The 24820-nt window shown below is 42.2% G+C and overlaps 1 protein-coding gene across 1 annotated transcript in view; it reads right to left on the bottom strand.

Annotated features, from left to right (window-relative positions):
• Positions 1-12630: 12630 nt before the first annotated feature.
• Positions 12631-24820, bottom strand: part of cspg4 (chondroitin sulfate proteoglycan 4) — a 124975-nt gene continuing 112785 nt past the window's right edge. The window contains exons 9-10 of the mRNA XM_014124061.3: positions 20484-20667; positions 12631-20030 (exon numbers count right to left, since the gene is read on the bottom strand). Of these exons, the coding sequence (XP_013979536.1) occupies positions 18151-20030; positions 20484-20667 (2064 nt within the window). The 3' untranslated portion in view covers positions 12631-18150. The remainder of the gene's footprint in view (positions 20031-20483; positions 20668-24820) is intronic.

Below are 24820 nucleotides of genomic sequence, written 5' to 3'. Positions count from 1 at the left end.
TATATACTGCTCAAAAAAATAAAGGGAACACTTAAACAACACATCCTAGATCTGAATGAAATAAATAATTTTATTAAATACTTTTCTTTACATAGTTTAATGTGCTGACAACAAAATCACACAAAAATAATCAATGGAAATCCAATTTATCAACCCATGGAGGTCTGGATTTGGAGTCACACAAAATTAAAGTGGAAAACCACACTACAGGCTGATCCAACTTTGATGTAATGTCCTTAAAACAAGTCAAAATGAGGCTCAGTAGTGTGTGTGGCCTCCACGTGCCTGTATGACCTCCCTACAACGCCTGGGCATGCTCCTGATGAGGTGGCGGATGGTCTCCTGAGGGATCTCCTCCCAGACCTGGACTAAAGCATCCGCCAACTCCTGGACAGTCTGTGGTGCAACGTGGCGTTGGTGGATGGAGCAAGACATGATGTCCCAGATGTGCTCAATTGGATTCAGGTCTGGGGAACGGGCGGGCCAGTCCATAGCATCAATGCCTTCCTCTTGCAGGAACTGCTGACACACTCCAGCCACATGAGGTCTAGCATTGTCTTGCATTAGGAGGAACCCAGGGCCAACCACACCAGCATATGGTCTCACAAGGGGTCTGAGGATCTCATCTCGGTACCTAATGGCAGTCAGGCTACCTCTGGCGAGCACATGGAGGGCTGTGCGGCACCCCAAAGAAATGCCACCCCACACTATGACTGACCCACCGCCAAACCGGTCATGCTGGAGGATGTTGCAAGCAGCAGAACGTTCTCCACGGCGTCTCCAGACTCTGTCACGTGTGTGAACCTGCTTTCATCTGTGAAGAGCACAGGGCGCCAGTGGCGAATTGGCCAATCTTGGTGTTCTCTGGCAAAAGCCAAACGTCCTGCACGGTGTTGGGCTGTAAGCACAACCCCCACCTGTGGACGTCGGGCCCTCATACCACCCTCATGGAGTCTGTTTCTGACCGTTTGAGCAGACACATGCACATTTGTGGCCTGCTGGAGGTCATTTTGCAGGGCTCTGGTAGTGCTTCTCCTGCTCCTCCTTGCACAAAGGCGGAGGTAGCGGTCCTGCTGCTGGGTTGTTGCCCTCCTACGGCCTCCTCCACGTCTCCTGATGTACTGGCCTGTCTCCTGGTAGCGCCTTCATGCTCTGGACACTACGCTGACAGACACAGCAAACCTTCTTGAAACAGCTCGCATTGATGTGCCATCCTGGATGAGCTGCACTACCTGAGGCACTTGTGTGGGTTGTAGACGCCGTCTCATGCTAACACTAGAGTGAAAGCACCGCCAGCATTCAAAAGTGACCAAAACATCAGCCAGGAAGCATAGGAACTGAGAAGTGGTCTGTGGTCCCCATCTGCAGAACCACTCCTTTATTGGGGGTGTCTTGCTAATTGCCTATAATTTCCACCTGTTGTCTATTCCATTTGCACAACAGCATGTGACATTTATTGTCAATCATTGTTGCTTCCTAAGTGGACAGTTTGATTTCACAGAAGTGTGATTGACTTGGAGTTACATTGTGTTGTTTAAGTGTTCCCTTTATTTTTTGGAGCAGTGTATATTTTTTGGGGGACTATCCTGCTTCAGCTACTATCCTAAAATCTCATTAGAATATAATGTTAACAAAGCTCCTAAACAAAAGAATGGAAAAAGTCCTACCAGACTTGATAAATATCTATGGTCAGTTGAACGTTGTTTCCTCTGATGCATTGGTGCGGTAAAATACTAATATACATACATACATACATGCATGCATACATACATACATACAGTTGAAGTCGGACGTTTACATACACCTTAGCCAAATGCATTTAAACTCAGTTTTTCACAATTCCTGACATTTAATCCTAGTAAAAATTCCATGTTTTAGGTTAGTTAGTATCACCACTTTATTTTAAGAATGTGAAATGTCAGAATAATAGTTGCGAGAATGATTTCTTTCAGCTTTTATTTCTTTCATCACATTCCCAGTGGGTCAGAAGTTTACATATACTCAAATAGTATTTGGTAGCATTGCCTTTGAATTGGTTAATTTGGGTCAAACATTTCAGGTAGCCTTCCACAAGCTTCCCACAATACGTTGGGTGAATTTTGGCCCATTCCTCCTGACAGAGCTGGTGTAACTGAGTCAGGTTTGTAGGCCTCCTTGCTTGCACATGCTTTTTCAGTTCTACCCACAAATGTTCTATAGGAGTGAGGTCAGGGCTTTGCGATGGCCACTCCAATACCTTGACTTTGTTGTCCTTAAGCCATTTTGTCCATTTGGAAGACCCATTTGCGACCAAGCTTTAACATCCTGACTGATGACTTGAAACGTTGCTTCAATACATTCACATAATTTTCCTTCCTCATGATGCCATCTATTTTGTGAAGTGCACCAGTCCCTAATGCAGCAAAGCACCTCCACAACATGATGCTGCCACCCCTGTGCTTCACGGTTGGGATGGTGTTCTTCGGCTTGCAAGCCTCCCCCTTTTTCCTCCAAACATAAAGATGGTCATTATGGCCAAACAGTTATATTTTTCTTTCATCAGACCAGAGGACATTTCTCCAAAAGTACGATCTTTGTCCCCATGTGCAGTTGCAAACCATAGTCTGATTTTATTATGGCGGTTTTGGAGCAATGGCTTCTTCCTTGCTGAGCGGCCTTTCAGGTTATATCGATATAGGACTCGTTTTACTGTGGATATAGATACTTTTGTACCTGTTTCCTCCAGCATCTTCACAAGGTCCTTTGCTGTTGTTCTGGGATTGATTTGCACTTTTCGCAACAAAGTATCTCTAGGAGATGGAACGCGTCTCCTTCCCCTTCCTGGGCCGTATGACGGCTGCGTGGTCCCATGGTGTTTACACTTGCGTACTATTGTTTGTACAGATGAACGTGGTACCTTCAGGCATTTGGAAATTGCTCCCAAGCATGCATCAGACATGTGGAAGGCTACAATTATTTTTCAGAGGTTTTGGCTGATTTCTTTTGATTTTCCCATGATGTCAAGCAAAGAGGCACTGAGTTTGAAGGTTGGCCTTGAAATTCATCTACAGGTACACCTCCAATTAACTCAAATGATGTAATTTAGCCTATCAGACGCTTCTAAAGCCATGACATCATTTTCTGGAATTTTCCAAACTGTTTAAAGGCACAGTCAACTTAGTGTATGTAAACTTCTGACCGACTTGAATTGTGATACAGTGAATTCTAAGTTAAATAATCTGTCTGTAAACAATTGTTGGAAAAATTACTTGTGTCATGCACAAAGTAGATGTCCTAACCGACTTGCCAAAACTATAGTTTGTTAACAAGAAATTTGTGGAGTGGTTGAAAAACGAGTTTTAATGACTCCAACCTAAGTGTATATACAGTTAACGTTGGAAGTATACATACACTTAGGTTGGAGTCATTAAAACTCGTTTTTCAACCAGTCCACAAATTTTTCCAACAACTTGCGACATTCACCACGTGTCTAAAACATTAAGAACCCCCCCCCCCCCCTTTATCCTGTCTCCTTCCCTTCAGCTACAGTACACTGATTGAAGTGGATTGAACAAGTGACATCAATAAGGGATCATAGCTTTCACCTGAATTAATCTGGTCAGTCTATGTCATGGAAAGAGCAGGTGTCATAAATTTTTTGTATACTCAGTGTATATGGGGAGTGTATACGGGGAGACCCATGTTATCGGCGCAGAACGCACAGAGATCAAAGTGTCTTTCAAAAATCATCAAAGACTAATTATTTTAACCTAAAGCATTAAATAATGACATTTATAGTACAATATTGTGTGGAATGGGAATGACAGGGCTACTTACAGTGTTGGAAAGGGATCACAGCAGTGATTGAATGAGGGTATGTGGCATGAGTTGAGATATTCAGAGGCTTCACCAGTGCAGGACAGGATTTGACTGGCAAGACAAAAAACAATAACACAACACACTACACAGTTAGACAAAATATCTAAAAATGAGCTATCCCAAGCAAGGAGTAAAATCATTGATGTGTAATAATGTGATTGACTCTACATACAGTAATGAGAGAAATTGATAGGGGTACTCAGGGTGCATGAGACATTCAATGTGCCAGTGGATGAGCGGGCACATGAGACGTGGCTTCAGTTCATCTCAGGAGAAAGTTGACAATGGTAGTGGAGTAGTCATCACCTCTTAATCAGGGAACAGGAGGGGACTTAACTGTAAATTCAAATAGCAGATACATTCCATTACAGCTGCACCATCGTAGGTTTAGACAACGAGTTTCTCTATGAAGTTAAACTCAAAATCTCTCAAAATTCATCAAATCAAACAGACTGTGCATCTCGCACACTTGACACATCAAAGTAGCCAAAGAAACGGTTGTGAATAAAGCCCTGATCATCCACATACCTGACGATAACTGACAACTGCAAGAAGACTGGTGGCACCATAGGTCCCAAAGCGGTGGGGGGTCTGGGGTGTTTCCTTATTTGTTAACCTAACTAGGAAAACTCTGGACCCTATAAGGTATGACAGCGATTAATCAGTTGTAAAAAAGTTTTACATGGGCTACGATGAGACCAGTTTTCCTAATTAAGTCACATGGTTTTAAAAAAACTCCTGAAAAAAAAAAACCCTGTCAAACTGCAGCTACCTTATATTTGTTCATATAAATTATATTTAGACTGGATTAGGTGGGGAATTTCCTCTACCTAGACACATAGAAAACAACTGACAGACAATAGAACTCACAGAGCTTAGATTGCTTTATGCATGTTGGCATCATGCAGGCCTGTGCAACTGCAGGCCTTGTAAAAGAATATACTGATATGTCATCACTATGTTTGATTAATTCCAGTTAATAATTTTGGATTAAAAAGGTATAGGCAGCCTAGCCAGGCCAATTTTGAATATAAACAAAATTTGATCACGTTCACATTTTCTCCTGACACACAAATGGACTATAAATACATAACGTTACCAATTAGTTACCCTCACCAGCTGGATAGCAGCGCACATAGGCTGTATGCAGCTACTCTTATTAGTAACCTACAGTTGATCAAACTGAAAAATAGTCTCGTTTTCATACAGTACAGCATGTCAGATTTCCAATGTTTAGGTGTAGCCTAGGCTGCTGCAACATGTATGTCATGAGTGATTATGTGTTATCAACTTTGCCAAATAAATAACGCTACCGGAAGAAAGTGGAAAGCCTACTTGAGCGTACGTGAAAAAAATGCCCGCCGTCAACCGCTCTCTTTAATCTTACGTTTAATGGATGATGCGATGGAAGCGATCAAATCTTTCGGAATTGTTTGACATCCCAGAAAAGACAGTCGAAAGTTCGATATGTTCAGCAAGTAATGAATCGTAAAGTGCAATTACCTCTGCACCTCCTTGTAGTTGCCCTTGTTGACGGAACTTTGCCTGTCGTCGTGTCCTCTTAAAGCACATTTGTGCATGCCCAAAAATGTAGTAGTGTTGATAAGCCGTTGAGAACTTCTCTGTTTCTTTTTACTTTCTTGAACAAGCAGACCTTCGTCATAATCGATGCAGCTTTTTCCCAGAAGCTTGAATCTGATGTGGGCATTTATATGCTCCCTGCTTTTGTTTTGCCGTTTAGCTGAACAATCGATGTTCTTCAGGTCACTGTACCCACCTTTCGACCAAGGCTCAGACTTTCCAAAAAGCAGGCAAGGCCAGCAATACAGGCGGCTTGATGAAAGGCTCCCTGTTAACCAGCTATACTTTTGATACCAGTTGGTATTGAACGCCTTCACCTTTTCATCCTTCTTCATGGAACTGATCTCAGGCAGAGATCGGGCCTCGCTTTTAATTCGCACCTTTTCCGTGTACCCCAGAGAATGAAAGGGGTTCTTCAACAAAAAGTCCACAGCGTGGCAACGTTGTCCATTTCTACCATTCTGGCGGAGAAACCTGCACACTCGAGCTGGTAGCTAGCTAGCTACTGAAGTTAGCAAGGCAAATATAAATAAATTGCACTAACTAGACACAAAAAAACAAGTTCTAAAACCAAGAAAACAATTTATAATTGACCTCATCCGTCTCCAGTAATTTGAAAAAACGAATTTGAATTGAATAATATCCCAAAAATGCTAAACTATCACTCTTCACTCTTATCTATACCCAACAATGTCACCAAGCTTCTAAACACATAGAACACCCATAATGTTCTGTGGCACAATCCCAATACAACACACTAGGTTCATTCTCTGATCCTAATTCTATGATTGGATGGACATGTCAGTTCATACTGCAAAATCTTTGATTGGTTGGAGGACGTCCTCCAGAATTGGTCATAATAACCATGTACATCTATGGAAGGGGATGAGGCCTATGAGCCTCCTAAGAGGAGGACGGAAGCTAGCTGTCCCCTGGCTACACCATGGTGCTACCCAGACAGTGCTGTTGAAGTTACTGTCGACCTTCATTGCAAAACAGTGTATTTTAATCTATTATTTGGTGACATATGAATATATATTTAGTATAGTTTTATTTAAAAATGATAACTTTTTTAATTTTTCACTTTTTATTTTTATGAAATTTCACTGAGGAGGATGGTCCTCCCCTTCCTCCTCTGAGGAGCCTCCACTGGTGTATAGTTAAACGCACTAAAGAGGAACAATGGGTACAAATTGAAGATACGCATACTCATTCATGTGTCTATTCTCAAAGGATAAAGCTAAGAACATGCACAACTTCATAGTTAAGAACCCTATAACAATATGGAAGAAAATGAATCGTATTCTACAAGAACCAATATCAATCCCTAAAAACACAACCCTATGGAACAATAATTGGATAGCTTTTCAGAATTCACAGACAAATTGGTCAACATGGAAAACTAAAGGCATGGAAAACGTAAATTACTTGGTAATAGGAAATGCATGTATTTGCATGACAGAATTAAAAGCAATTTTAGACTGACCAACGTAGCTATTTTTAAATGCATGCAACTTAAAAGTATTATATCAAGAAATTTCAGAGCAATCTTGAGGGAATCCTATTTGAGTCAGAAAAGGATATTCATAAAGATAGCTTATCCAATCTCTTAGAAAAAAATATTAATTTGGAACTAAGACTTAAAAATAACTGATATTGGGACAAGATGGAGGGAATGTTGGAACATAGCTAACGATATTTCAGTTAATTAAAATGTACGCTTAATCCAGTATAAACTAATTTGTCTAATTTATTACACAGACAAAATTCACAAATTCTACAGCACAATGGCAGAGTCATGTCTTAAATGTAAAACTAACAATGACTCAATAATCCATGCCTTCTGGAGATGCTATAAAGACCAAGTTATGGGCAGAGTTAGAAAGTTGGCTGTCAGAAGTTTTACCATATAAATGTACCTTTAATCTCTGTCTGCATATTTCAAGACATGGCATATGAGAGTGGAGTTATATACCCGATGGGTTGGACAATAATTTTCTTGTCAATCATCTTGAAAAAATGTATACTTAACTGGAAATCAATAAGTCCTCCATTGTCAACACAATGGAAAGATCTAATGCTTTATTATCTAAATGTCAAAGTGCATGGGCAACGGAGAGAAACAAAATGGTGCAGTTTGAGGCCATGTGGCGGAAAGTGATGCGGGCGCTGGAAATGGGTGTGTGAGCAGGTGGGTCTGGGCAGGGGTTATGTTGTGGATGTTTGTGAGCGTCTGTATGTTGTCGTTTGTATGTTTTGTATTGTTAAAAAAATGGTGCAAAAAATACAAAATTCTGTGTTTTTGGTGTAACAGTAACATTACAGACATACTATGCCATGGTATTATATTTGGTTCTGTTACGTAAAATGCTAATTCATCATTATGTGATCTTACAAGAAATTGATTCAGCTTTGTTCTAACTTTACTAAATGAGCATCATTGTGAGAAGTGATATGTGTAATAATAATAATATGACTATTGATGACATGTCATTTTAAGCAATTGGTGCGCCCTTTGTGGTGCTGAAAGGACACCGCCAAGATCGTGCAACGATGTTAAAAATGTTGAACCAACTTGTGGTGCTGAAGGATGGCTCTGTGCATTCAGCCAGTCTAGGAAGAAACAATAGTAATTTGCATCAGGTATAGCCTAATAAATCTACGACTACGTGATATAGCTAAACTCAGTAAAAAAAAAGGAACGTCCCTATTTCAGGACCCTGTATTTCAAAGATAATTCGTAAAAATCCAAATAACTTCACAGATCTTCACTATAAAGGGTTTAAACACTGTTTCTCATGCCTGTTCAATGAACCATAAACAATTCATGAACATGCACCTGTGGAATGGTCATTAAGACACTAACAGCTTACAGACGGTAGGCAATTAAGGTCACAGTTATGAAAATTTAGGACACTAAAGAGGCCTTTCTACTGACTCTAAAAAACACCAAAAGAAAGATGCCCAGGATCCCTACTCATCTGCGTGAACGTACCTTAGGCATGCTGCAAGGAGGCATGAGGACTGCAGATGTGGCCAGGGCAATAAATTGCAATGTCTGTACTGTGAGACGTGTAATACAGCGCTATGGGGAGACAGTACGGACAGCTGATCATCCTCGCAGTGGCAGACCACGTGTAACAACATCTGCACAGGATCGGTACATCCGAACATCACACCTGTGGGACAGGTACAGGATGGCAACAACAACTGCCCGAGTTACACCAGGAACACACAATCCCTCCATCAGTGCTCAGACTGTCCGCAATAGGCTGAGAGAGACTGGACTGAGGGCTTGTAGGCCTGTTGTAAGGCAGGTCCTCACCAGACATCACCGGCAACAATGTCGCCTATGGGCACAAACCAACCGTCGCTGGACCAGTCAGGACTGGCAAAAAGTGCTCTTCACTGACGAGTTGCGGTTTTGTCTCACCAGAGGTGATGCTCGGATTCGCGTTTATTGTTGAAGAAATGAGCGTAACACCGAGGCCTGTACTCTGGAGCAGGATCAATTTGGAGGTGGAGGGTCCGTCATGGTCTGGGGCGGTGTGTCACAGCATCATCGGACTGAGCTTGTTGTCATTGCAGGCAATCTCAACGCTGTGCATTACAGGGAAGACATCCTCCTCCCTATTGTGGTACCCTTCCTGCAGGCTCATCCTGACATGACCCTCCAGCATGACAATGCCACCAGCCATACTGCTCGTTCTGTGCATGATTTCCTGCAAGACAGGAATGTCAGTGTTCTGCCATGGCCAGCGAAGAGCCCGGATCTCAATCCCATTGAGCACGTCTGGGACCTGTTGGATCGGAGGGTGAGGGCTAGGGCCATTCCCCCCCAGAAATGTCCGGGAACTTGCAGGTGCCTTGGTGGAAGAGTGGGGTAACATCTCACAGCAAGAACTGGCAAATCTGGTGCAGTCTGAGGAGGAGATGCACTGCAGTACTTAATGCAGCTGGTGGCCACACCAGATACTTGACTGTTACTTTTGATTTTGAGCCCCCCTTGTTCAGGGACACATTATTCAATTTCTGTTCGTCACATGTCTGTGGAACTTGTTCAGTTTATGTCTCAGTAGTTGAATCTTGTTATGTTCATACAAATATTTACACATGTTAAGTTTGCTGAAAAGAAACACAGTTGACAGTGAGAGGACGTTTCTTTTTTTGCTGTGTTTATTTGTAGGCTATAGCCTAATATAAATACAAATACATATAGCTTAATATCACTGCACAGTTTCCGAGGAAAGCGTAATTTCGATTAGGCATTTAATTGTATTGTGTGGCTTACACACTGTATCATAAATAAACATTTGAGTTACAATATACCCTATTACAGAGTCATTGACCAAATAGTGAATATAAATCATTACTCGTAGAATTGCAGGAAATTCATTTTAAAACAGCCATAAAATCTATATTTTGTTGTAGTGCGTTCATGCATCGCAATAAACAATAACCGAAATGCATTACTACCTCCAACTTGCCCGAATTCAAATGTCCAATTACCCACCCTGACGTACCAAGCCAGAACGGGCAGTCAAAAATATCCCTAGCAGGACTACAGCAACTTCCAGAGAGGGTCAAGCTCCTTGGGCTTTACGGTGGCTACTCTGGTTTGGGTGTTCTCCTTAGAATGGTGTCGCCGTATCCAAGTGGTCACATACTGTATCGTTTTGGGCTCCACTCTGCAAAAGTAGAGTGGGGGTCCGTGGAGTTTTATTAACTGCAGGCCTCTGATGGGCCTCCGCAGTGCACACATTGTGCACACATAGTTCTTCAGATTTCTTGCCATCGCCAGAGAGAAGACAGGGAAGAAACCACCATTCACCTACCTCTAGGCTGCTATACATATTTATTTGGTTTGTCATTCTATTGTTTTACTTTTTTGGGGGGTAAATTATATAATTTATTTAGAATTTATCAAAATACATTTTCCAGAAATAGTTTGACCAGCTCTGTTTATTCTCAAATAGAAACACGTGAGAGAATGCCGCTCCTCTGTGCCGGCAACTCTACACTGTTGCTGCATGAAATTGTCACGTATCAAATTTTATTTGTCACGTGCACGGAATACAACAGCTGTAGATCTTACCGTGAAATGCTTACATACAAGCCCTTAACTAACACTGCAGTTAAGAAAAACGAGTTTATAAAATATTTACAAACTAAAGTAAAAAAGTAACAAACATTTATGGTTGTTTTTAAGGACACACCTGAAGTATTGCAGCACAAGCGAAATTATGTTTGACAGGTAAATTGTTTGTCCATGATTGACACATGCTGTAAGAATGCGCCCCCTTAGCGCATTCTTACTGTAAGAATACTTTCATATACACATTGTGAATAGTCAGATTAATATAATAGTTTGATTAAAATATTTACATGCTTTGCAAGAAGAACGATTGCTCTAATAATCCTGTTTACCTGGAAATATCTGATAGGACTTTGATAAATGCAGAACATCGCCAATCAAAAGAAACATTCTACCACAGCGATCATGTTATTTTAGGGAAGCCTAATTTGATTCTGAGTTTGGACATTTGAAGTTAATATGTGAAAAATATGATGCATACTTTCAGTTTTTCTTCACTTGGCAAAGAGGGAGGCTTGCGCTGCTCTTGCTAGCATATGCATAGATCAAATACACCGATTAAGATAAGCAGGGTAAGGTGTTTACAAGACTAATGCCATTTCGGGCTACTGCCATAATCAGTTTAATATTGAATTATTAGCATGCATGTAAACACTCATTGTTTTCAGTGAAGTTCATTGGATATCACCATCAAGCTCATACATTATTGTGGTGTTTTAGACCATAATCAGCTATTCTAAGGCCCATGTCCCATTACCTCCGCACTTTAAAAACACTGACTACTCCTGTTAGTTTCTGTCTCCTCCCTTATGTTCTTTCGGGAGAAGTTAAGGGGGGAGCTGGTCTACTTGGAACAAAGACTGATTGGCTGATTGTAGCACAGACAGCAATCAGCTGTTCTCTCTCTCTTTCTCTCTGTCTGTCTTTCCCATGGAGAAAGATAGAGGACTCTACTGCTCAAAAGCCTGTTTTATCCTGGGCAGTGCCATTGAGGACATTCACCATCTTGAAGTAGACAACTGGGTGGGACTTCCTATGGGTTAAAGAAATATCACATGATTTCCATCCAGGTAATGAGGATGGGTCAGCCAATTAATTATACTTGTGAGCAAACATTCCAGAACTGCAGATGGCAGTAAATCATCAACCTTATCTTTATACCTGTTCAAACAACACACTCTAGGTGGCAGTATGCACCCTTTCAGTTTGTTTGCCAACTCATAGAAGCAGAAGAAGAAAATTAACTACTTGAAAATGGAGATGGCCTCAGACGCCATAATGAGACAGATACAATGATGTGGTGTCTATCTAAGTCTATGGTCCCTCCCTCCCTCCCTCCCTCTCTTGCGGCTCCAACTGCTACAGAATAGAAGAAAAACAGACAACAAAGGAATGTAGGAGGAAAAGCATTTCCTTCAATACAAAGACACAGTTTGGGGAGTGAAGTTGGTGTAGGGTGTAACCATTTTACCATGACATAATCTCTCTGGAAACATACTGTACTGTTCCATCCAATTGTTTGTCCATGATGTAAGACATAAGCAAAGCAAACACATGCAGAAACAGCTATCTAAATGTATGTTGGCCTAGGAAGTTAAGAAATGCATAGGTTACAGTAGCATATAATTGAAAAGCACATCCAGAACACTAGCATAAGGGCTGTTTTGACGAGACAGAAAAAGCAGGAAAAAGCAGAAATAAGCCCTGAAAGTAAAGGTCGCTCATAGGAAAAAATTATGTCTGAAGAGGGGCTTGTTAAATGCTGACGAATGCCTGTACATACGTCATTACTTGAAAATTCCACCTTCACCCTTACGCCACCTGGTGTCAAATAGAACATATGACACCCTAAAAAATCTGAGTTGCGTTGAGGGAGTGCAAATCTTAGTCTAAGTTACAGTAATATAAATTCTTTCAGATGAGTCTAAAAAGTTTCTCTGTTTGAAATAAAATGAAATATCACTCAACCAGTAAGTCTTTGTAAGTAGAGCTACCTGTCACCAAGCAACTGATGTAATAGGAGAGCTAGAGCACACAAAGGCCTCTGTGTATAACTCATCTTCTATAAAACAGTCAAAAACAACCTCAAAGACATGTTCCATGGACATAACTCTCTTTATTTGTCTGAGGATTGGAATTTTATGACAATTTAAGGCACATGTTGTTGTTGGGTTGCATTTACAAAGTACATCTCTGACAAACCAAATAACCAAGTCTATGTATGGCAGAAGTGACCAAAATAAATAAATAAAAGCAGAAACATATTAGGGGTGATATGCAAAGACACCCTCAACAGGAAGAGGGAAAGAGACAACTGCGTAAAAGTGCAAATATAGAAAATATGGCATATTAGCATTGCAAAGAAAATAAAAAACTAGTCTTAGTTTTTATTCTATGAGGTATGCACAAGCAATGGTATTTAAAAATACAACATTTACAAAATAGCCATCAAGGCATGGACTTAATCAATTAAACAGAAACAAAACAACAAGGCTCCTTGTCTAATAATACTGTAAAAGGAAACACAATTCAGACATTTCCTGAGCTATCTCCTGAATGGTGTATCTGATACCAATATTATACTGTAATATCATGCTCTGCAGATAAAAAAAATATATATATTACAAAAACAGCAACAGCCTCTAAAAGTAACAACAAGGTAATGTGTAGCTATCAAAAGAAAATATATATAATACATACAGTGCATCCTTAAAGTATTCAGACCCCTTCCCTTTTTCCACATTTTGTTGCGTTACAGCCTTATTCTAAAATGGATTAAATGCAGTTTTTTCCTCATCAATCTACACACAATACCCCATAATGACAAAGTGAAAAACAGACATTTTGGCAAATGTATTAAACATACAAAACAGAAAAACCTTATTTACATAAGTATTCAGACCCATTGCTATGAGACTTGAAATTGAGCTCAGGTGCATCCTGTTTCCGTTGATCATCCTTGAGATGTTTCTACAACTTGACTCGAGTCCACCTGTGGTAAATCCAATTGATTGGACATGATTTGGAAAAGCACACACCTGTCTATATAAGGTTGCGCAGTTGACAGTCCATGTCAGAGCAAAAACAAGCCATGAGGTTGAAGGAATTGTCCGTAGAACTCCAAGACAGGATTGTGTCTAGGCACAGATCTGGGGAAGAGTACCAAAAAATGTCTGCCGCATTGAACGTCCCCAAGAACACAGCGGCCTTCATCCTTCTTAAATGGAAGAAGTTTGGAACCACCAAGACTCTTCCTAGTGCTGGCCGCCCAGCCAAACTGAGCAATCGGGGGAGAAGGGCCTTGTTCAGTGAGGTGACCAAGAGCCCAATGGTCACTGACAGAGCTCCAGAGTTCCTCTGTAGAGATGGGAGAACCTTCCATAAGGACAACCATCTCTGCAGCACTCCACCAATCAGGCCTTCATGGTAGAGTGGCCAGATGGAAGCCACTCATCAGTAAAAGGCACATGACAGACCGCTTGGAGTTTGCCAGAAGACACCTGAAGAACTCTCAGACCATGAGAAACAAGATTCTCTGGTCTGATGAAACCAAGATTGAACTCTTTAGCCTGAATGCCAAGCGTCACGTCTGGAGACAACCTGACACCATCCCTATGATGAAGCATGGTGGTGGTAGTATCATGCTGTGGGGATGTTTTTCAGAGGCAGGGACCGGGAGACTAGTCAGGATCGAGGGAAAGATGAACGGAGCAAAGTGATCCTTGATGAAAACCTGCTCCAGAACGCTCAGGGCCTCAGACTGGGGTGAAGATTCACCTTCCAACAGGACATTAACCCTAAGCACATAGCCAAGACAACGCAGGAGTTGTTTCTGGACAAGTCTCTGAATGTCCTTGAGTGGCCCAGCCAGAGCCCGGACTTGAACCCGATCGAACATCTCAGGAGAGACCTGAATATAGCTGTGCAGTGACACTCACCATCCAACCTGACACATTTTGAGGATCTCCAACGAAGTACTGAGTAAAGGGTCTGGATACTTATGTACATGTGATTTTTACGTTTTTATGTGTGTAAATAGATGAGGAAAAAAATCTATCAAATCCATTTTAAAATAAGACTAACGTAACAATGTGGAAAAAGTCGAGAGCTCTGAATACTTTCTGAATGCAATGTATATAGTCATTTCAAAGGAAAATAAATGTACAACTGTTGCCAAAATGTGTTATACTGTTAGATTTTGTAACGATACTAACCTTCAAGCCTATTTATTTTCATCAAATTATAAAATACAACAAACAATATTCTCATATAGTTGGTGATTAAATGAGAATTATCTTTACCCTTTATATTGTCTAATTCCGAACAAATTTTTTCCTAATTTGACCACTTCACAACAGTCAGCAGCTAATTTAATTTAAAAGCAACAGAGTATATACAAGGTAATAGGCACCGTTAAATTAAAGAGGACATTTGGTTAGTAAAATGTAGTAACAGTAAAATAAAACGTTTCTGTAAATTGTGGTTGATATGACTTACGACCTATTATTTTCTATCAGATAACTATATCAAAAGAAGAGAAAACACTCTGCAGTGCACTGACAGTAATTAACTGCTTTAATGTTATTTTGATGGAGTTTCTTACTCAAACTATATGTGTCCATCAATGTCTATCTTGAATTTTTTGTTGTTGCTCATTTTCAGGTTAAGTCTATAGATAAACATTTCAACACCACCAGGATGTGATGCCAATTTGAATGTTATTACTTATGGCATAAGCTGTACACTGTATCTCCTGAATTTGCAAGATTGTACTGTACCTTCATCTGATCAACTTAATTATGGAATGCAAACCGCTAATGGGAAACAAAATCTCATCAGCACAGAATACCTAGCCTGACCCCAGATGTGTTTGTGCTGTCTTTCCAACTGCTATGGTTGTTGTGATTTGGCAAGACATCACAAACAGTTCTGGGACCAAGCTAGAGAATAACCTCTCACAGAATGTGTTATACTACATGATCCAACCAGTGGAGCTTAGGTAAAACACCTATCCTATCACAGACGTTTCTCTCAACTTCACATATAGAAATCAGAGCCTTTATTAAACATTAATTGCAGGCCGGGAAAATAAAACTCTGGCAGTTCTAAAATGACCTCACCGCTGCCTGTCAGCCAATAGAGTTGCTTTTAAGACAGCCACTCGTGAGTCAAGTCCTGTCTGTGGTGTCGAAATGTTATACTATGCAGTTTTTTGTCATCAGTGTCATAAATCAGTCCTGTGAATCCAAGCAAGTGGTTCAGTTTTGAGCAAATCTTTAGCATTGAAAGGCTAAATGAAAGGATATGATTAAAAGCTGGTTGAAAGATTTAGGGTCAATTCAATCAAAACTGCCTTAGCAATGTTTAGGGAGCATCTTTTCACAAGTACTGCCATGAGACACTTGTGTCATCATATGAAAAATTGAAGTATATTCCTGTGAGGGAAGTCTATCTGGTATTGGAAAAATAACCAAACCAGAGCCATTTATTTGGATTATATTTGTATATAAAGATATACAGTATCTCGCTATTAAAAGTAGTTAAACCTACGCCCCGGTTTATCGTTAATCAAGAAACAAACATAACCGGTTGTGTGCGTGGGTGCATGCATGTGAGTGTCTGAGGCCCTGCAGTGGGTTGGGTCAGACTACAAAGCCAGATACAGCCAAGGAAAACACAGCTCTCAGTCTAGCACAACCCCGTCCCCAGACCACGGAGGAGGCCAGAGGCTGGGGCGATGGTGGGAAATTGCCAGGGTGGATGCCCCGATGGGAAACAGGGCTTGATTTGGCTTTTGATCTGGGCCATGTCATCATTGTATGCCAGCCAATGGGATGGTGGGTGGTGGTCTTCCAACGAGTGAAGGGGAGGAGGGAAGGGGAGGGCAAAATAACTGGTATGCAGTGCAGTTATTTTAAGAGAGAACCTCTGGAAATACACTTAAGGCTGTCTACACAGCCACTTTAGAGGGACAGCCCAGCTGAGGACAAAGATAAGTTATACTTTGGGATGTTGTTAGAAACAACAAACACTTCTGGAACCACCAAATAAAGTTACAACAGTGTTGGTTGAACAAACATTATTCGTCATTGATCTATGTACTTTTGAACAGAGAGATTTACAATAATATTTCCAATAGCGCCAAATAGATCTTTTCACAACCTATACTCAATGGCAAAACTTAAGGATTCTTCTTAGTTCTAAATACTAAGTTGAGATATTTCTAAACTTATAGTGTGAAAAAGCTGCAGGTGGTAATCTAAATGCTCTTTAATATCTGCTTTCAGTTTAGTGTTCTCTTCATCTGGACTGCCAGATGGTGAAGCCTGATTCATCATTCCAGAGAATGTGTTTCCACTGCTCCAGAGTCCAATGACGGCGAGCTTGGCATTGTGCATGGTGGTCTTAGGCTTGGTTGCGGGTGCTCGGCCATGGAAACCCATTTCATGAAACACCCGACAAACAGTTCTTGTGCTGACGTTGCTTCCAGAGGCAGTTTGGGACTTGTTAGTGAGTGTTGCAACCGATGACTGACGATTTTTATGCACTATGCGCTTCAGCACTCGGCTGTCCCGTTCTGTGAGTTTGTGTGACTTCGCGGCAGAGCCATTGTTGCTCCTAGATGTTCCCACTTCGCAATAACAGCACTTACAGTTGACCGGGGCAGCTCTAGCAGGGCAGAAATTTGATGAACTAACTTGTTGGAAAGGTGGCATCCTATGTTGGTTCGTTGAAAGTCACTGAGCTCTTCAGCATGGGCCATTCTACTGCCAACGTTTGTCTATGGAGATTGCATGGCTGTGTGCTCGGTTTTATACACTTGTCATCAACGGGTGTGGCTGAAATAGCCAAAACCACGAATTTGAAGGGGTGTCCACATACTTTTGGTGCTGTAGTGTATATCCAAATAGAAGGCTCTTCCCATAACCCCTCAGATTTTATTCTACAACAGGACAAATGTCATATGTGGCTTTGTAAATACTGTAACAGAAGTTAGATTGAATTGGGGCCTAACAACAAAGCAAAAAAATATATACATGATCAATAATACATTTATAGAATAATAATCAAAACCGAAACAGTTTTTCCTTTTCCTTCATACAGCATAAATCTACCTTATTGAGTTGAATTATGTACACACTTGTCCACCTTTACTGTTAAAGCGAAACTACAATAAAACTATTACCAAAACTTCAAATAAATCTGTTTATGTAGTCAAATTAGTAATATTGTCCTATAATAGCATACTGAATATATTGTAGGAGCACACAAAGTTTTAGCAAGCTCAATATGTCCTAATTTGTGCCCTGTGAAAAAGTACATCATAGATGTCCAGCAGTTGTCCTAAAAATAAATATACGTGTTAGGCAAAACCCTCATAAGTTTAATGGTGACATTTTTACCAATGGAACTATTCAGTGTTTCTTGACCTGAGAATTGGCACAATGTTAGTATGTGATAGTGAAATGTCCAATGATATCAAAACATACACATTTCTTAATACTATCATGGCAAAAAGGTCTTTAACACTGAAAAGGAATGATTCAAGAAGGCCGCATTCAAAATGGTAGAGGATCTTCCTCTCTGTGTCCTATGTCTAAGCATTTAGTCAACTCTCATACCCAGTACTGGTTCTTTTTTAACTCCGGGTTCGTTGTCCGACAGTGCTGCAGCAATTCCGGGTCGGCGTCTTTGGAGTCCATTTGGGACATGGGGATGTTATTGGCCGGGTCGGTTTTCCGGAAGGTCTCCTGGCTGATGTCTCCGTTTTTGGGCTTGGAGCCAGCCACCGTCTGCACATTGTGTTTGCCCGTCTTGTTGCGACGCACCAAGTAGAAAGCCAAGATGGCCACCAGCAGGAGGAGGAGCAGGAGGATCAGAATGGGGATGAGGATGGACCACAGGTTGTTCCTCCTGGACACCATTGGTTTCCTATGGGAGTCTTTGTCAGTGTACGCAGTGGTGGGGGCATCTCCTCCATGAGGCCAGTCCATGTTGCCCCTCCAGCGGGGGCTGGCTGGGGTGATGCGTGGGGACCCTGCCCCTTCAGGGAGGTCATTGCTATTGGACCATGCATACCCGCCAGGGACCTTAAGGAGAGTGGCCGGGTAGACCCCTGAGGTGTTGTAAGGGGTAGTCTTGAAGGAGAGAACGCACTCAGCGGGAGGGACCCCGTGGGCCTTGAGCAGGAAGCGAGCCACGTCCTGGGCTTGGCTGCCTCCTGTTCCATTCAGGATCTCCATGGCTACACGTCCCTCATCCAGTTCTTTCTGGGTGAACGTGTCCACGGGCTGGCCGTCTCCCTCTGGCCCTCTCCCGCCAGCCCTCACGAAGCGGGCGCCTTGCGGCTGCTGGATGACGCTGAAGGTGGGTGATGTCCGGGTCTTGTTGGCCAGTGGAGTGGCATCCAGCAGCTTCTTGTCCAGCAGCACAGTGGTACCCCGTGGCAGCAGGAGGTCCTGGGGGATGTTGGCCAGAGGCTTGACCGTGATGTTGAGGACAGAGGAGACGTTGGCTGCCCGGCTCCGGGCCACAAAGGCCACGCTGTCCCGGGGCGAGGTGGACTTGATGAAGCGAACGCTCACCCGGCCCTCCCTTATCTGGGTCTGAGTGAAGGCCGATGTGGGCTGCCGGTCCACCATGACGGCAGCATACTTGGGCACACTGGTGATCTTGTAGAGGACTTCCTCCTCATTGGGGCCACCTGTGGTGGCCCTCAACATCTCCTCTGTCACTAGGGTCTCGTCGTCCCCCTGCAGCACCTGGATCTCTGGGGCTTTGGCCAGCACCAGCGTCCGGGCCAGGACTCCTACATGGAGAGTGTGCGGCTCGGTGTGGTGCTTTCCGTCCGACACAGTGAACTCCATGAAGCCGTCCGACAGGCTTCCGTCACTGACAAAGCCCACCTGGCCCTGGTTGACCGCCTCCTGGGTGAACGTGGAGATGTGGTCGCCCTTGGTGGCATCCACCAGCCGCCCGTTGGTGGGCGCCTTGGAGACTGTGAAGCGCACCTCGTCGGGCGTGCTGTCCTCGTCACGGGTGTTGAGGTACTTCTGGGTGATCACTGTCATGGAGCCCTGGAGAACCTCCAGAAGAACATCCAAGCTCACCAGCTCTGGAGGACTAGAGTCCCTTCTCCGGATCGAGATGTTGAAGACCTCCTCCAGGACCACTGCCTGGGCTGGGGAGGGGGGAAGGGTGCCGCGGCCCTGGGCGTTGAGCCGGGCTCGGAAGGAGAAGCTGTCCACGGAGGCTCCAGAGTCATCGTGGAGGTATTCCAGCTCGCCCTGCGCCACGTCCTCCTGCATGAAGTAAGGGGCACCCTGGGGCAGATCCAGGCCCCCCAGGGTGACTCTCCCATGGGCCGGGAAGCGGCGCACCTCAAAGACCACGTCCAAGAGACCTCGCTCCGCCTCGGGGAGGCTGGCCAGCAGGTTGGAGGCGTCCAGGATGGATCTGTCAATCACCTTCCTCTGACCTTGCACTATGTCCAGACCTGAGAAGAAGAAAGACAAATAATATACAAGATTATCCATTGATGTATAGGGCCACATACCCTTTCTTTATATGACATTTTAAATAACTTTTTTATTTTCTTGTAATGCTTCTTTGTAATTATGCCTTCAATAAACCTGCAATAGCAAGATTTTTGTTTACAGAACATTTTGTTTACAAACTGCTACCTGACACACATGCATATCTTAGACTGATAACAGACAGCCAGACCTGTGTGAAATACATACTGTATGTCAAGTCAGCTTGATTTATCTTACTCAGTAGAATAGAACCAATGGAATAGTCACTAGTGCTAGCTAGTACACAGTTATCTGGATTTTCAGATGTTGTGAAATGCCTTGAATCCCATACAATGACTGACCTGGACACCATTTTCTTTGGTATCCACCACTTTTGACATGGCACCTGCCCAGATCCATGTGGCTCTACCTACCTTTGTTCTTCCAGAGCTGTGAGGAGACGTTGTGGCTGGCTGCGTAGTAGGACACGGTGATGGGGAGGACGTGATGCACAGCTGGGGCCGGAGGGGAGGAGAGCAGGAGCTCCACAGAGTCCCGGACCACCCAGAAGGGCTCCTCAGGCATCTGGTGCTCGTAGAAGATGGCCCCGGACTCCAGCTGTGGGGAAGAGCAGAAGATAAGACATTGTTCATTAAGGCAACGTTTGAAATGTTTAGCAACAAAAATGACCATTTCTCATTAGACAAGACCAGGTAGTCCCTCCCTGTTTCAGCATGTAATCTTCAGTTTGGCGCTTAATGAACACGACCCAGGTAGCTGTGCGTTTGTATGTGTGTGTATATGTGTTTGTGAGTGAGTGCGTGTGGGCGTCAGAACTGGGTTCAAATACTACTTCAAATATCTCAATTACTTTCACATACAGTGGGCTACAAAGGTATTGGGACAGTGACAAATGTTTTTGGCTTTGTACTCCAGCACTTTGGATTTGAAATTATACAATAACTATGAGGTTAAAGTGCAGCCTGGGTGAACCATGTAGAAATTACAGCACTTTAGTACATAGTCACCCCATTTTAGGGGACAAAAGTATTGGGATAAAGGACATTCAGAGATATTTTATTTGAAAAGATAAGTAGTTCAATATTTTAATGTATTTGGAAATACACTTGGAAAGTATTTGACAGTATTTTCAAGTACTTTTTTCAAATACAATTTTTAAATACTTGGGTTAAATGCATGCGAGTGTATTTGAGTCACTGTATTTGAAATACGATTTAGCAGAATATATGATTTTTACAAATAACCATTCAAACACTCAAATAAAAGTACTTGTTCTGGGCTGTGTATTTGAAAATACTCAATGACTATGAGGTTAAAGTGAAAATACTGAAATACAGTTTTTTTAAAATTTATTTTAAATATCAGATACTCAAATACACATGTATTTGAACCCAGGTCTGGTGTGCGTGTGTATTACTTTCAACCCAGTCAACATAAGCACCGTGTCAGTGTTTTACTTTTAAACCCCTGTTGCTGGTTTCTGCGTGATGAGGAGGATGATAAACATAACCCTATGTGAGCCTGGAGATTAGAAGGAGTAATTAAGATCAAACACTTCTAAATAAACTTTTGATCAAGTGCTTTTCTGATCTTGCCTGTTTTGTAATCTATTTTATTCATTTGTGTCATGACGATTTGTGTCATAGATTTTTATTTGTGGCTGGACATCTTCATGATCTTCATTTAGCATCCTGTATTGTAAGATTAGATTACCACTGAACAATGGAGGTTGGTGGCACCTTAATTGGGGTGGACAGGCTTGTGGTAATGGCTGGAGCAGATAAGTGGAATTGGATTAAATACACATGTTTCATGCTATTCCATTAGCGCCTTTCCAGCCATTATTATGAGCCGTCCTCCCCTCTGCAGCCTCCACTGCCACTGAGCTAGTGTAGAGTGTTGAAGATAGATCTGGGCCAGTAACTAGACTGGGAATGTGATGGAAGGTAGACTGGAATGTGCCTATGTGTGCTTCTTTGAGGTTACTGTGTCCTGAGCTGAACTTTTCAACAGAACTAAAACTTGTCTGCAACATGACAATCAACCACACATGGGAGCATACAGTGCATTAGGAAAGTATTCACATCCCTTGACTTTTTCCACATTTTGTTACTTACAGCCTTATACTAAAATGGATTAAATTTTTTTTATCAATCTACACACATTATCCCATAATGACAAAGCGAAAACAGGTTTAGACATTTTTGCTAATTTATTAAACATAAAAAAACTAAATACCTTATTTACACCCTTTGAAATGAGACTAGAAATTGAGCTCAGGTGCATCCTGTTTCAATTGATCATCCTTGAGATATTTCTACAACTTGATTGGAGTCCACCTGTGGTAAATTCAAATGATTGGAGATGATTTGGAAAGACACACACCTGTCTATATAAGGTCCCACAGTTGACAGTGCATGTCAGAGTAAAAAACAAGCCATGAGGTCGAAGGAATTGTCCGTAGAGCTCCAAGACAGGATTGTGTCGAGGCACAGATCTGGGGAAGGGTACCAAAACATTTCTGCAGCATTGAAGGTCCCCAAGAACAACACCTCCATCATTCTTAAATGGAAGAAGTTTGGAACCACCAAGACTCTTCCTAGTGCTGGCCGCCCAGCCAAACTGAGCAATCGGGGAGAAGGGTCTTATTCAGGGAGGTGACCAAGAACCCAATGGTCACTCTGATAGAGCTCCAGAGTTCCTCTATGGAGATGGGAGAAATTTCCAGAAGGACAACAATCTCTGTGCCACTCCACCCATCAGGCCTTCATTGTAGAGTGGCCAGACAGAAGCCACTCATCAGTAAAAGGCACATGACAGCTCACTTGGAGTTTTCCAACAGGCACCTAAAGACTCAGACCATGAGAAACAATATTATTTAGTTTGAAGAAAACAGGATCGAACTATTTGGCCTGCATGCCAAGCGCCACATCTTCAGTAAACCTGGCACCATCCCAATAGTGAAGCATGGTGCTGGCAGCATCATGCTGTGAGGGATGTTTTTTAGCTGCAGGGACTGGGAGACTAGTCAGGATCGAGGGAAAGATGAACGGAGCAAAGTACAGAGAACCTTGATGACAACCTGCTCCAGAGTGCTCAGGACCTCAGACTAGGGCGACGGCTCACCTTCCAACAGTACAACGACCCTAAGCACACAGCCAAGACAAGGCAGGGATGTCTTTGGGACATGTCTCTGAATGTCCTTGAGTGGTCCAGCCAGAGCCTGGACTTGAACCCGATCGAACATCTCTGGCGAGATCTGAAAATGGCTGTGGAGCGACGCTCACCTTTCCAACCTGACAGGGCTTGAGGAGATCTGCAGAGAAAAATGGGAGAAACTCCCCAAATATAGGTTGCCAAGCTGTAGCGTCATACCCAAGAAGACTTGAGGCTGTAATTGCTGCCAAAAGGTGCTTCAACAAAGTACTGAGTAAAGGGTCTGAATACTTAGGTGAATGTGATGTTTCCATTTTTTTTTAAATAAATTTGCTACATTTTCAAAAACACTGTTTTTGCCGTGTCATTATGGGGTGTTGTGTGTAGATTGATGAGGGGGAAAAGCTATTTATTCAATTTTAAGAACAAGGTTGTAACGTAACAATGTGGAAAAAGTAAAGGTGTCTGAATACTTTCTGAATGCATTGTGTAATGCAGTATGCAGAGTCTATTTTGTATCATTATTTTGCGGTTAGTGGTTAAGCATGTTGGGCCAGTAACCAAAAAGTCACTGGTTCGGATACCAAGCTGACTAAGTGAAAAATCTGTCCATGTGCCTTGAGCAAGGCACTTAACCCTAATTACTCCTGAAAGTCGCTTTGGATAAGAGCGTCTGCTAAATTATTAAAATGTGAATCATGTTTTAATATCCAAGATGGGTTTTTAGATGCAGATGAATTGTGATTTACATGCACTACCGATCAAAAGTTTTAGAACACCTACTCGTTCAAGGGTTTTTCTTAATTTTTTACTATTTTCTACATTGTACAATAGTGAAGACAAACTATGAAATAACACATTTGAAATCATGTAGTAACCAAAAAAGAGTTAAACAAATCAAAATATGCTTCATATTTGAGATTCTTCAAATAGCCACCCTTTGCCTTGACAGCTTTACACACTCTTGACATTCTCTCAACCAGCTTCATGACGTAGTCACCTGGAATCCATTTCATTTAACAGGTACGCCTTAAGTTAATTTGTGGAATTTATTTCCTCAATAAATTTGAGCCAATCAGTTGTGTTTTGACAAGGTAGGAGGGGTATACAGAAGATAGCCCTATCTGGTAAAAGACCAAGTCCATATTATGGCAAGAACAGCTCAAATAAGCAAAGAGAAACAACAGCCCATTACTTTAAGACATGAAGGTTAGTCACTACGGAACATTTCTAGTACTTTGAAAGTTTCTTCAAGTGCAGTCGCAAAAACCTTCAAGCGCTATGATGAAACTGGCTCTCATGAGAACAACCACAGGAATAGAAGACCCAGAGTTACCTCTGCTGCAGAGGATAAGCTCATTAGATTTACCAGCCTCAGAAATTACATCCCAAATAAATGCTTCAGAGTTCAAGTAACATACACATCTCAACATCAACTGTTCAGAGGAGACTGTGTGAATCAGGCCTTCATGGTCAAATTGCTTCAAAGAAACCACTACTGAAGGACACCAATAATAAAAAGAGACTTGCTTGGGCCAAGAAACATGAGTGATGGACGTTAGACCGGTGGAAACTTGTCCTTTGGTCAAGAGTC

This window comes from Salmo salar, chromosome 10, assembly GCF_965601325.2.
Source record: "Salmo salar chromosome 10, fSalSal1, whole genome shotgun sequence".
NCBI classification, from domain to species: Eukaryota; Metazoa; Chordata; class Actinopteri; order Salmoniformes; family Salmonidae; genus Salmo; species Salmo salar.
Note: the sequence above shows the minus strand (reverse complement) of the source record. Positions and strands in the feature narration are given on the sequence as shown.